Here is a 12,563-nt window from a genome sequence, read left to right as displayed (position 1 = left end):
CTCTCTCTTCCCCTTCTGCAGTCAAGGCTCCACTGGAGCAAAGTTGGCCCTGGGCGCTGAGGACGGCTCCATGACCTCCACCTCAGGCACTAGAATGGCTCTGGTTGCCACAGAGCAACAGTCCAGATGGGCAGAGCACTGCCCCCCTGGTGGGCATGCCAGGTGGATCGCGGTCGGGTGCATATGGAGTCTGACTGCCTCCCTGCTTCTAACTTCAGGAAAAAAAAAAAAGAACTGAACAAACTGAACTCACTAAGAACAATTTCAAGAACCTTTATTGAAACCAACATTCAAGTAGTATCTCAAGGGTGAAATTCTGTTTCAGCGAAACCAATTTAACAATTCCAAATATATATAAAAACATTTAAAAATTAATCTTGTTAAAGGTGATAATTTCCCCTTCTCCCATTTTATCTGCTATACTTCATTGCACCAAATAAACAGGGAAGACTTTAACAATCATCTGCACCAAAAAAAAAAAAAAGGAAAATTGTATTTTGACAAGTGCCAAATGTCAGAAATCACATCGAATCAGTGTAATTATAGGCTTTCTGTGGTATAACTAAGGCTTCCAACACTACAGTCCACAAACCCAGTGTGGATTCCCACCGTCTTAAGGTCCCTCAAGCCTGACTGCTGGACTAGAGGGCACGGGCCGTCACCTGTGGTAAGTGAAGGGGTGCCGTACTTCTGGGAAAGTAGACATAGACAGTCATTAAGGGCTAACTTCCGGCTATTTTAGCAGTAGTCTGGGCTTGGTCAGCCTGAGAAAAGTCACTTTTCTGGTTCATGTTTCTGACCTGGCCTCAAAGGGGTGAGCTGCAAGTAGAACAGAAGCTATGGAAGCCCCCATGTGTAACAGGTCAAAGGTATACTTATTTCAGAATTTACATTTAACTGGGTGCTACACAGTACATTTAATATTAGGCTCTTAAGAGTAGCATCTATTGGATTTTCAGATATTAAACATAGAAATGAGCACAGTCTGTTCTTTTGTGCCAATTTAAAAGCTTTGCCAGTATTTAAAAATATACACATATATATGGTCCAGAAGTCTTTACAGTTACTCTTAATATGAGTCCTTTAATTTGTTTACAAATAGTATATAAAGGGAAAAATGGAGCAGAGGGAAGTCCCAGACAGCAGCGCTGCCCAGTCTAACCTGCCTGACAGCCTGCCACAGCTGTGGACACAGTCCTTACTTACATCTCTGAGGAAAGCAGCAGTAGGGGATTCAGGAGAGGGCTTCCGACACTTATTTACAATCCCATTGAAACCCACTCTCCTTCAAGCCAAAACGATGTAGTTGTATATTGCAACTTGATCAAACTAAACGCCAACTAAAATAGATGGCAAAGAAACCTGTCTGTTCTCTGCAGCAGTACAACAGAGACGCCAGAGTTCAAAAGAACGCTGTCTTACCAGAAAGTGATTATGAGCAACCTAGTAACTTAGGCTTATGTTTACAAACATGAGAGCAAGTGTTTCAAGTGGCAGGCACTTGACATTCTGAGTGTTCTTTGTGAATAAAAAGTGTTTATAGTAACGTGGGGGATTATTATCACTACAGTTCAGTAGACAGAATAATAGTTGTTCTCTATTCCCACAGAATTAGGCAAGTCAGTTACCCTCCTAGAAAGCCTGGCTTTCAGGCACATATTTGTGCAAAAACCCCAGTTAAGCACAAATAACAGTAATTTCTCTTGTATAAGCATGTGGCACAGTTCACATCTTCAGTATAACTTCATCTTCCCTGACAATATTCAGTACAGTCTCAAACCAAACACTGAATTTTATCTTAAGCTTTCTGGTTCTTCTACCTGTGGGCGGTCAAATTTTGGGCCCCGGGCTCTGTTCTGGAAGGTTCCAGTCTGGTCGGCTTCCTGAGGGCTGGGAGTTCCTGGGTGTTGCTCAGGGTTGTTAGCCTCCAGGACCTCTTGTTCCAGCCCACCAGACAGGTGCTCCATTTTTTCCAAGTCTTCAATGTGACTGACTGAGCTTGTCTCACTTACAGCATCTGAACCTTTTAAGGATCTTTTAAAAGGCTTCTGGCCTAGAGAAAGATGGAAATGAACAGCACTGAAAAGGTTAGGAAAGGACACTTCTGCAACAAAGCTCTCGGCAATGAGATTGCTTTACTAATTCCAACTGGTCAGTGGAAATCCCCGGAATTACTGGCTCTGAAGCATTTAAGTGATGAGGCAAGAAGACAGTTGATATGAGACTAACATGCCCCCAAGGCTGGGAACTTTTGAGGTCACCTCTAATTGTGGAAAACTCAGGAGAGTAAATACCGGGTTAAACATGATGCCAGCTCTCAAGACCCTAACTCCCCCGCAGGAGTGCTACAGAGGTATCCCTCCAAGGCTAAAGCCCAAGGCTACTGGAATGGTTACTTAAAGGGACAGCTGGTCTTAATTGAAGAGAAATAAGATTTTGGGTTAAAGAACCATGAAAACAACGGAATGTAGGTAATACCAAATGGAAAACCATTACATAATACAAAAGTCTATTTTTCTAAGAGAAATGCAACCCCTTTTAAAAAAAAATTTTATTCATTTTACATGTTTTTTTTTTTTTTTTTTTTGCATTTTTCTGAAGCTAGAAACAGGGAGAGACAGTCAGACAGACTCCCGCATGCACCCGACCGGGATCCACCCAGCACGCCCACCAGGGGCGACGCTCTGTCCACCAGGGGGCGATGCTCTGCCCATCCTGGGCGTCGCCAATTTTATTCATTTTAGAGGGGGGGGGAGGGGCAGGAAGCATCGATTCCCATATGTGCCTTGACCGGGTCAACTCAGGGTTTCAAACCAGCGACCGCAGTGTTCCAGGTCGATGCTATATCCACTGCGCCACCACGGGTCAGGCCACAAACCTTTCTCTTTAGTGTTAACTCAAACATGCAGATGTACTGTACCTGGAAGTCTCTGTTTAGTGCGAGTGCCTGTGGGGGTCTGAGGTGGCGTTACTCCTGTACCTTGTACTTTGTAGACATATGTGTGTTCTGTGGACTCCAGAGAGCCTGCCAGGGAAAGAAAGAGAGCAGTAGGGGACAGTCCTGGCACAGGCTGCCCTGAGAGATGCCCCCCCTATTGAGCTTTCTTAAGCCATGCAACCTCGCCTAGACTGGAGGAGACTTGGGTACTCCTGAAACATGCCAGGAATCGGAGGAAGGCATGTCACCGCTATGTTCATGAGTCCCAGTCCTGCCGGGATGTGTCATCCTCGTCTCCCCAGGTATCCTGTGGACATGTGAAAGCAGTCAGCAGTGTGGCTGGCCTAGGCATGCCCAGAGAGCCAGGCCCAAGTGGGAAAGACCCTAATTTGCCCTCTGAGTGCTTTAGCAACTACACTTCAGCAACAAGGAATGGATGCCTCTTTGCTACAGGCTGAGCGTGGCATGTTGAAAGTTAGATTATCTCTGGTTGTCATATTAGAGTCATCATTTCCTGTGGAAGTAACAGAGGAAGGGGCCCCTGGTAGAACAGGACAGGAGTCCTGTAGTTGGTATTTTCCCCAAACCCTGGGAACTAGCAATTCTTGCTGGCTGCCTAATCTGAAATAACATGGTCCAGTGCTACAGACCAGTCTTTTAGCAGCCCCTTTCAAAGGCAGCCCTTTGCTGAGGACTGCAGCATTCGCACTGAGCCAGAATGCCCAGCCCCAGGCCAGAGGGTCTGAGCAGGTGAGTCAACATGTTCCTGTTGGGCTCCAGGAACAGAAGTCTGCTGTGGGCAACGTGTGTCTGCTCCGTGCCATTCCAGCAGTGCGGGCGGGACAGGGAAGAGGGGACAGGCACAGCAACGGACAGATTCTGGCACGGTTCCCGGGACAAAGCATGGGACAGACACAAGGCTTTTCAGCATGAGTGCGGGATCCCGGGGCATTTGGTTTAAAACTCTCAAGGTACATGAGACTTGGAAGGAGGCTGTCAGTCCTACCTGCTGTTAAGTTAAAAGTTCTTCCCTTCTGTGAAGGCTGGACCGGAGAAAACCAATTCAGCACGGATCCTACTACAGGGATCTGCCGTAACACCCCCTGCAAAACAACACTGCTCAGCATCAGCTTGTTCAGTCGGCTCCCAGCCTGAGCCACTCTGCAGCCTCACCTCTTCCAGAAGGCGCTCCTCATTGGCCTTCTGCAGTTGAACCTGAGCTTCCTGAATTCCTTTCCGAACCACTTCTGTCATGTTTTCCAGAAGCTGTGTTAAGACCAAGAAAGGCATTACTTGTCTAAATGTATTGCCCGGGGCGCCTCTAAGAACTATTAACAGCACTGGGGACATTTTTCAAAAGTTAGTAAAGAGAACTCTGCACTTTAAAACATCAGTGTAAAAATAAAATAGAAAATCAAATAGAAAAGGATAAAACAAAATGCTCAATGAGGCCTAGGCAGATATACCTTGGTAACCAGCCTCATTAGTCAGGGAACAGGAAAAACAACTGTCGCTATGATCGGACTATCGGGACATGTGGCTCCACATTCATGGAAACAGTCAGAAGTGATATAGTCAGGTTTGAAAGAAACTTCAAGAAGTCTACTGAAGAATGAATAAAGCTGACCCCTTGGCCTTTTTTTTTTTTTAAGTGAGAGCTGGGGAGGAGACAAGATTCCTTCATGCACCTCAACTAGGATCCACCCAGCAACCCCCCTCTAAGGCCAATGCTTGAATCAACTGAGCTATTTTTAGCACTTGAGGCTGATATGCTCCAGCCAACCAAGCTATCCTCAACACTTGGGGCCAATGCTCGAACTAATTGAGCCACTGGCTGCAGGAAGGAAGGGGGAGAGGCAGAAGGAGAGGGAGAGAATGGGGAGAGGCAGAGGGAAAGAAGGGGGAAGCAAATAGTTGCTTCTCTGTGTCCCCTGACCGGGAATTGAACACAACACATCCATATTCTGGGCCAATTTCTATTCACCGAGCCAAATGGCTAGGGCTTTTATTTTTTCCCCCACCTCTTTTCAAATGTCCTTCTCTTTCCTACCCCTACCAAAAGTGAAACATGTCACACATGTTTCTGTCTCCTCTCAGATAAGTCCTGCTTTGACTAAACTCTAGTTTGGAGAACCAACTTTAAGCCTCATAGCCTACTTCTCCAGGTCAACTGGCCAATAGGAGCAGGTCTGTTACTGGTGGAAAGTTTCAGTTATCAACAACACCTGTCTTGGTCCGTCTGGGTAGCTCAGGTGGTTAGAGCATCGTCCCAATACGCCAAGGTTGCAGGTTTGATTCCTGGTCAGGGCACATATAAGAATCAACTAATGAATGCATAAATAAGTGGAAACATAAATTGATGTTTCTCTCACTCTCTCTAAAATAAATAAAATTTAAATAAATTTTATTTAAATTTATTATCACTCTCAATAAATAAAAATTAAAAAAGAAACCTGTCTCATTCAGCCTCAGGACCCTCCTACAACCAGGCAGTCTTCCCTGACCTGTCAGGCAGAGTGGCTGCATCTTCTTGAACACTCAGTTGCCCAACTTCTCCTCCATAGCTCTTACCACCTCATTTGGTTATATGTATCTCTTCCCCCACTGGCTGTGAGTTCCCTGGGGGCAGAGCCAAGCCAAATCCACTGGGCCTTCCTGATGCCTGGCACAATGTCTAATTCTTGGCACACATTTAAACATGTTTTGGGAAAGAATGAATGAACAGACATTTTTGAGGGTAGCTTCTTCCTTTATCACTCCAGCTGCTTGCCTGGGAAACACCCAGAAAAGGAGTGAGATGTGCTCATTAGTCGTACAGACCCTTGAGTTTTCCTCAATTTCTCGGGCTGTGACTGCAATGGTCTCCACTAGTTCAGAAACATCTATGTCGTCATTCGCCATGCCAATGTAGATACAGCTCTTCATACTTTTATACTCAGGGCCTGCGGGGAGAAACAACAGACCACCCTGGTTACCTGTCATGAGTCCGACACGAGCCTGCTTCTGTACAGCAGCGTGACCATGCGCAAAGGAGCCTCTCGGTGGGGTGAGGACAGTGGTTCTAATGAGGAGACAGGAAGCCCAGAGAGGCCGCAGAAGGGGAAGGAGCTATCTCACCCCCAGGAACACCTACACCAATGTTTCCTCAAAGAGGTAGAGCCCGTTTTCTCTTAAGTTAGTTAGAAGTGTCCTTGCAAAGTTGACAGCTGACTTATAAAAGTAGTAATTACCCATTTTAAATGTAAGGTCAGATTCCAGTTCGTTTAACTTTTTCAGGAGTCCAGCATGAATTTTTTCCCCTTCTGGATCTAATTTCAAACTGTTTTTATCATCATTAGCATGTTCATACCTATAAACAACATCAAACAACAATATTTAAATCTAGACTATCAAACGTCTCTTCAGACATAGGATTACAGAGGAAATGTGGAATGAGACAAACGGGCAAAGGAGCTGCTTGGGGTTCAGGAATAAAAACTTTCAAGGTCTCGCCTGACCTGTGGTGGCGCAGTGGATAAAGTGTCGACCTGGAATGCTGAGGTATCGCCATTTCAAAACCCTGGGGTTGCCTGGTCAAGGCACATGTGGGAATTGATGCTTCCTGCTCCCCCCCTTCTCTCTCAATCACTCTCTCTCTATTCTAAAATGAATAAAATCTTAAAAAACAAAAGCAAAAATCACTTTCAAGGTTTCAAGGAAAGGCCAAGTCTGTAAGTCCATGAAACTTAAGAGAGCGGGTGAGGTCTGGAAGTCTCTTCACTGTGATCAGAAAAGGCGCTGCCTGGCATCCCCGGAGGAGCTGAAAAGTAGCCGCAGGAAGGACAGCACACTGACTGCAGGGGGTGGGAGTCTGCTCTGATGGGAGCTGGGCTCTCTCCTATGCAGAGACAGTTGTCCAGCTGCATGTATCCTCCCTAGTAAATAAGCTGGCACAGAGAGCTGCTGCTCTGTGCTTCTGTAAGTGCCTAAACATCTATATAGTTGAACTTTCATTAGATGTGTACAATGTGACTACACATATTCATCTGAAACATTTAAGTTGGTTCATAAAATGACCCACCATGGTCTTTATACAGCAGAGAAATCAGCATCAGGCAGCAAGCCGAAACCATACCTGACAACCCCTACTCCGGGCCAGTTGGGGTCGTCAACGTGTAAGAGGCCTGCTGTTGCTGTCACTTCCTGCTTGAACTCCTCTCGCAGCTGCAGAGTACAGGTCAGGATCGGCAGCCTGCTCTGTATGCAGGCTACGAGCTGATCCACATCCTCTCCTCGAGTTCCTAAAACTGAAAACAGTCACAGAACATTAGAGAAATTCTTAAGGAACAGCTAAACACAAGAGGGCAGGGCTCCTACTTTCTCTACCAGAAAGGCCCAGAGCTCTATGTATAGCCAATACCTGGATCTGAGGAGCTTAAAAAAAAAGCTACTAAACCTAGATGTGGAAGAATCTGGTGTTAAAATCAACACAGCCAGCTCCTCCAGATGTAGACAGTTTTTTTCCTTAAAAAAATTGGCCCTATGATGTTATACACAACGAAGCTCTAATGCAGAAATCAGATTCTTCCTACAAAAAGATTCTGTTTATGTCAAGTTATGAACATCCTATTGCAAGTTAGAAACAGGCAGCCAGACAATTCTTTCTGTACATTAACATCTTGGAAAGAAAGGGCTTTGGGCATGTTTGTGGCAGGGAGGGCAGGCTGACGAAGAAGACAACTAAGTCACTTCTGAAGGTCAGAGCCTGAGAGGTCTGAGCTTCGGGGATCTGAGAGTCTTGGCACCATCGCTACTCCCCACTTCGTCAGTTTGAACACGGACGTGGTCTCATGCTGCCTCAGTGTCCGCAGCTTGCTTTTCCCGTTTAGAAAGCAAGTCTCCTAGAGAATCCCGAGGCCACCAGGTTCTCAACCCTAGCTGGCCTTTTCAAATCACCAAAAAACTTTTCAAGATAAGATGCCCAGGCCGCACTCTAGAGCAAGTAAATCAGAATCTCATGGGGGAGGCCCAGCCGCTGGGGAGATTTCAAAGCTCCAGTGATTCTAATGTGCGGTCTGGACCGAGAACCACTGAACAGAAAAGGGTTATAAAACATTAAAACATAGGAATTCATGTGCCTTCTGAGTCTCTATTTCTGAGAAATCACACTGGAAGGCCAATCTACCTAAATTTAATCCAAAAGAAAAGAAAAAACCTCTCCAAAGAGAACAGAATATCACAAGGGAAAGCCAATCAACCCCACAGTCTGGACTTTCACAGACATGCCACTGCTGCTCCCCAGGACAAAAGTGGGGCCCACCCCGGAGACAATTTACCTGCTGCTGTCATCAAAGGGCTGAACCTCACGCACACGCCCTCCACTTCCAGATCCATGATGGTGAGGCCGCTCAGGGGCACCAGCTGCTTCAGCTGTTCCCCCAGCTGCAGGGAAAAGGGTAGAATGAACACGCTCCTGTAAGGGGAATCAAGTGTCTTCTGACTGACCTCGTCCATTCAGTCCCAAACCCAAGAAGCTCTTGGGGGCCTAATTTCCTTTTTTTTTCTTTTTTGAGACAGAGAGAGAGTCAGAGAGAGGAACAGATAGGGGCAGAGAGACAGGAACTCAGAGAGATGAGAAGCATCAATCATCATTTTTTCATTGCGACACCTTAGTTGTTCATTGATTGCTTTCTCATATGTGCCTTGACCGTGGGCCTTCAGCAGACCGAGTAACCCCTTGCTCGAGCCAGAGACCTTGGGTCCAAGCTGGTGAGCCTTGCTCCAACCAGATGATCCTGAGCTCAAGCTGGCGACCTCGGGGTCTCGAACCTGGGTCCTCCACGTCCCAGTCCGATGCTCTATCCACTGCGCCACCGCCTGGTCAGGTGGGGCCTAATTTCCTTTAATCTTTTGATTCTCTTCAAATACTATGACAATTCCTTTTTAAAAACAGTAATTTTTACATCCATTCTTTTTGTTTGTTTGTTTGCATGTAAGGGGGGGGGGGAGAGGGAGAGGGAGGAAGAGAGTAAGAGAGAAAGACAGGAAGGGAGAGAGATGAGAAGCATCAACTCACAGTTGCGGCACCTTAGTTGTTCATTGATTGCTTTCTCATATGTGCCTTGACCGAGGGGCTCCAGCCATGACAGTGACCCCTTGCTCAAGCTGGCAAGCCTGAGCCCACACTCAAGCTGGTGCCCTTGGGGTTTTAATCCTGTGACCTCAGTGTTCCAGGTTGATGCTCTACCCACTATGCTACTACTGGTCAGGCTACATATACACACACACACGCACACACACATATATATATATTTTTTAAGTGACAGAGAGAAACAGACAGACAGATAGGGAGAGAGACAAGCATCAATTCATCATTGTGGCACCTTAGTTGTTCATTGACTGCTTTCTCATATGCGCTTGACTGGGTTTTTATTGGGTTTGCCGACTCCAGCCGAGCCAGTGATCCCTTGCTCAAGTCAGCAAACTTGGGCTCAAGCCAGTGACCCTGCGCTCAAGCTGGTGAGTCTGCACTCAAGCCGGCAACCTGGAGGTTTCAAACCTAGGTCCTCTGTATCCCCAGGCCAATGTTCTATTCACTGCGCCACCACCTGGTCAGGCAAATTTTTTTTTTTTTTAACTTTTTGCTAGTTTTTTTTTAAAATTATTTTATTTTATTTTATTTACTCATTTTTAGAGAGGAGAGAGAGAGGGAGAGAGAGAGATAGAGAGGGAGAAAGAGAGGAGGGGGGAGGAGCTGGAAGCATCAACTCCCATATGTGCCTTGACCAGGCAAGCCCAGGGTTTCAAACCGGTGACCTCAGCATTTCCAGGTCGATGCTTTATCCACTGTGCCACCACAGGTCAGGCTGGTCAGGCAATTCTTAATAAAAAAATCTACATAATTTTTATAAAGAACAAAAATTAACCCACTGAGAAGCACCCCCTTGTTGTCATGTGGCATCCCCACCCTGACTGAGTGGTGTATGTATGCTTTATGTTATCATAAAACACCCAGCTACCTGGTTTAATCTGGCTCTTATGAACATCACCACATGGGTATAACTCATTCACCAAATCCCCTAGGCTGGGCATGTACATTGTTTTGCTAGAATTGATGCTGCTGTGCTAAAACATCCTTACATTGTTTAGAACATTCTTTAGGTTAAAATCTCTGGAGGTAGAATTTCAGTGTCAAAAGGCAGCCAAAGCACAATGCCTCTGATTCACATTGCCAGACTGCTGGAAGTGTTCAGGGCACTCTGGCTGATGTGCCTGCTGACATCATTACAACCCTCCCCAACCCACACTGTGCAGGCTGTTTGACAGCAGAGAAAGAATGGTCCCGTGAGAAAGCTGAGGGAACTATGCTGGAAAAGGCTGCCAGAAGTCATGCAGTGTATGAGGGTGATCAGACCAGGAACGGAGCCCCAGAACAAGCCCAGCACCTTCTCAAAGGCCTCCCCTGGGCATCTGAATTCCCAGACATGATCACGTGCCATCTGAACCACCTAGGGTGCAGAATAAAGTGCACGACTCCATTCTTACCCAGCTAGTCAGTGCGTCACAGGATAGTCTCTCCCGGCCGGGCGTGGAAGGTGCCATGTTGGATGCTGGGACAGCTGTAAGCCCATGATCTGATACAAAAACAAAGAAAGGGGACTCACCTCTCAGAAACATAGCCAACTAAAACTACCCCATTTCATCAGCTTCAGCTCCTAAAATTAACTCCCTCCCCCAAAGTCTCAAGTATTATAGAAATCAAATGTACATCTTTTTTTTTTTTTTTTTTTTTTTTTTTTAATTTTTTTTTGCATTTTTCTGAAGCTGGAAACAGGGAGAGACAGTCAGACAGACTCCCGCATGCGCCCGACCGGGATCCACCCGGCACGCCCACCAGGGGGCGACACTCTGCCCATCCTGGGCGTCGCCATGTTGCGACCCTCCTGGGTGTCACCATGTTGCGACCAGAGCCACTCTAGCGCCTGGGGCAGAGGCCACAGAGCCATCCCCAGCGCCCGGGCCATCTTTGCTCCAATGGAGCCTTGGCTGCGGGAGGGGAAGAGAGAGACAGAGAGGAAGGCGCGGCGGAGGGGTGGAGAAGCAAATGGGCGCTTCTCCTATGTGCCCTGGCCGGGAATCGAACCCGGGTCCTCCGCACGCTAGGCCGACGCTCTACCGCTGAGCCAACCGGCCAGGGCCAAATGTACATCTTAAATGAATGAATACACAAAATGGACTATTATTCAGCCTTAAAATAGAAGAAAATTCTGTCACATGCTCAACAAGGATGAATCTAGTGGCCATTATTCTAAGTGAAATTAGTCAGAAAAAGGTAAGTACTGCCTGGCCTGTGGTGATGCAGTAGATAGAGCATAGAAGACCTGGAACACTGATGTTGCCCGTTTGAAATCCCGGGCTTGCCTGGTCAAGGCACATACAAGCAGCATCTACTATGAATTGATAATTCTTGCTCCTCCCACCCGCCCTATCTCCACTCTCTGTACAATCAATAAATAAAATCTTGAAAAAGACAAGTACTGCATGCTTCTGCTTATATGAGGTACTTAAAGAAGTGAAGTTAATAGAACAAAGTTCAATGGTGCTTGCCAGGAGATGGGAGGAGGAAGGAAGTAGAAGTTGTTGTTGAATGGGCAGAGTGTCAGTTCTGCAAGATGGAAGTTCTGGAGGCCTGCTATACAACAATGTGAGGATACTTAATGCTGCTAACCTGCACATGTAATGATTGAGGTGGCAAATTCTATGTTTTTTTAAACCACAATTTAAAAATAAATTAAATGATCACTTCTTGGCCTTTTGGCTAAGATCAAGTATAAAAATAAATTAAATGTATCTTACTAAATTAAATGTTACTTTTTCCATGAAAAAGAGAACCCCTGAATATATACACACAAATAGAATTCTTCACTTAATCTTAAGCCAAAGGCCGAGAAGTGATATAAACAGAATTCTTAATTTAAAATATTTTCTTTCAAGTAATTTCAAAAAGAAATCAAAGCATAACATTATTTTATCAACTAAGCACTGTCAAGAGAACCCTCCCAATAGCTGGGCCTCCCAACAGAACTACCTTCCATTCATTGAATGTCTGGGTGCCTGCTTGTGCCAGGAGTTGTGTCAGGCCCGAGGGACATAAGGCTGATAAGGTTTTTGTCATCTTGGAGTTTACATTCTACTCAAGGAAACAGACCATGGAGAAAGACAAAATCACTAATACTGTTGTGAATGCCATGAAAGAAGGGGGCCTCTGACATAAGAGGGAGTTACCTTGGACAGGACAGACAGGGAAGGCCTCTCTGAGGAGGTGGGCGTTATGGAGACCTAACAGGTGAGAAGAAGCCAGCCAGAAGATGAGCAAGGGGAAATGTATTACAAGCAGTGGGAACAGCATGTGCAAAGGTCTCACTCTACAAGCAAGAGGAAAAGTGGCCTAAGAGGAAGTCAGAGAGGAAGGCAAAGGCTAAAACTGCAGGCCTTACAAGGCCTAGTACAGAGCCTAGACCTTATTCAAATGAAGCAGTAAGATCCTGAAAAATGACATGACGTGACTTCCACTTATAATGCTCACTCTGTCTGCCATGTAGAGAATGGTCGGGAATGGGATAGGATGTGTGGAATGTGCAGATGT

General features: G+C 46.0%; 1 protein-coding gene across 1 annotated transcript in view; it reads right to left on the bottom strand.

The window, feature by feature from the left end:
• Positions 1-257: 257 nt before the first annotated feature.
• PDXDC1 (pyridoxal dependent decarboxylase domain containing 1) overlaps positions 258-12,563 on the bottom strand; it is a 56,838-nt gene continuing 44,532 nt past the window's right edge. The window contains exons 15-23 of the mRNA XM_066274790.1: positions 10,463-10,551; positions 8,254-8,359; positions 7,053-7,224; positions 6,169-6,287; positions 5,759-5,880; positions 4,112-4,204; positions 3,945-4,041; positions 2,921-3,025; positions 258-2,053 (exon numbers count right to left, since the gene is read on the bottom strand). Coding sequence (XP_066130887.1) covers positions 1,794-2,053; positions 2,921-3,025; positions 3,945-4,041; positions 4,112-4,204; positions 5,759-5,880; positions 6,169-6,287; positions 7,053-7,224; positions 8,254-8,359; positions 10,463-10,551 — 1,163 coding nt within the window. The 3' untranslated portion in view covers positions 258-1,793. The remainder of the gene's footprint in view (positions 2,054-2,920; positions 3,026-3,944; positions 4,042-4,111; positions 4,205-5,758; positions 5,881-6,168; positions 6,288-7,052; positions 7,225-8,253; positions 8,360-10,462; positions 10,552-12,563) is intronic.

This window comes from Saccopteryx bilineata, chromosome 4, assembly GCF_036850765.1.
Source record: "Saccopteryx bilineata isolate mSacBil1 chromosome 4, mSacBil1_pri_phased_curated, whole genome shotgun sequence".
NCBI classification, from domain to species: domain Eukaryota; kingdom Metazoa; phylum Chordata; class Mammalia; order Chiroptera; family Emballonuridae; genus Saccopteryx; species Saccopteryx bilineata.
The sequence above is the reverse complement of the archived record's forward strand: the minus strand, read 5'-3'. Positions and strand labels throughout refer to the sequence as shown.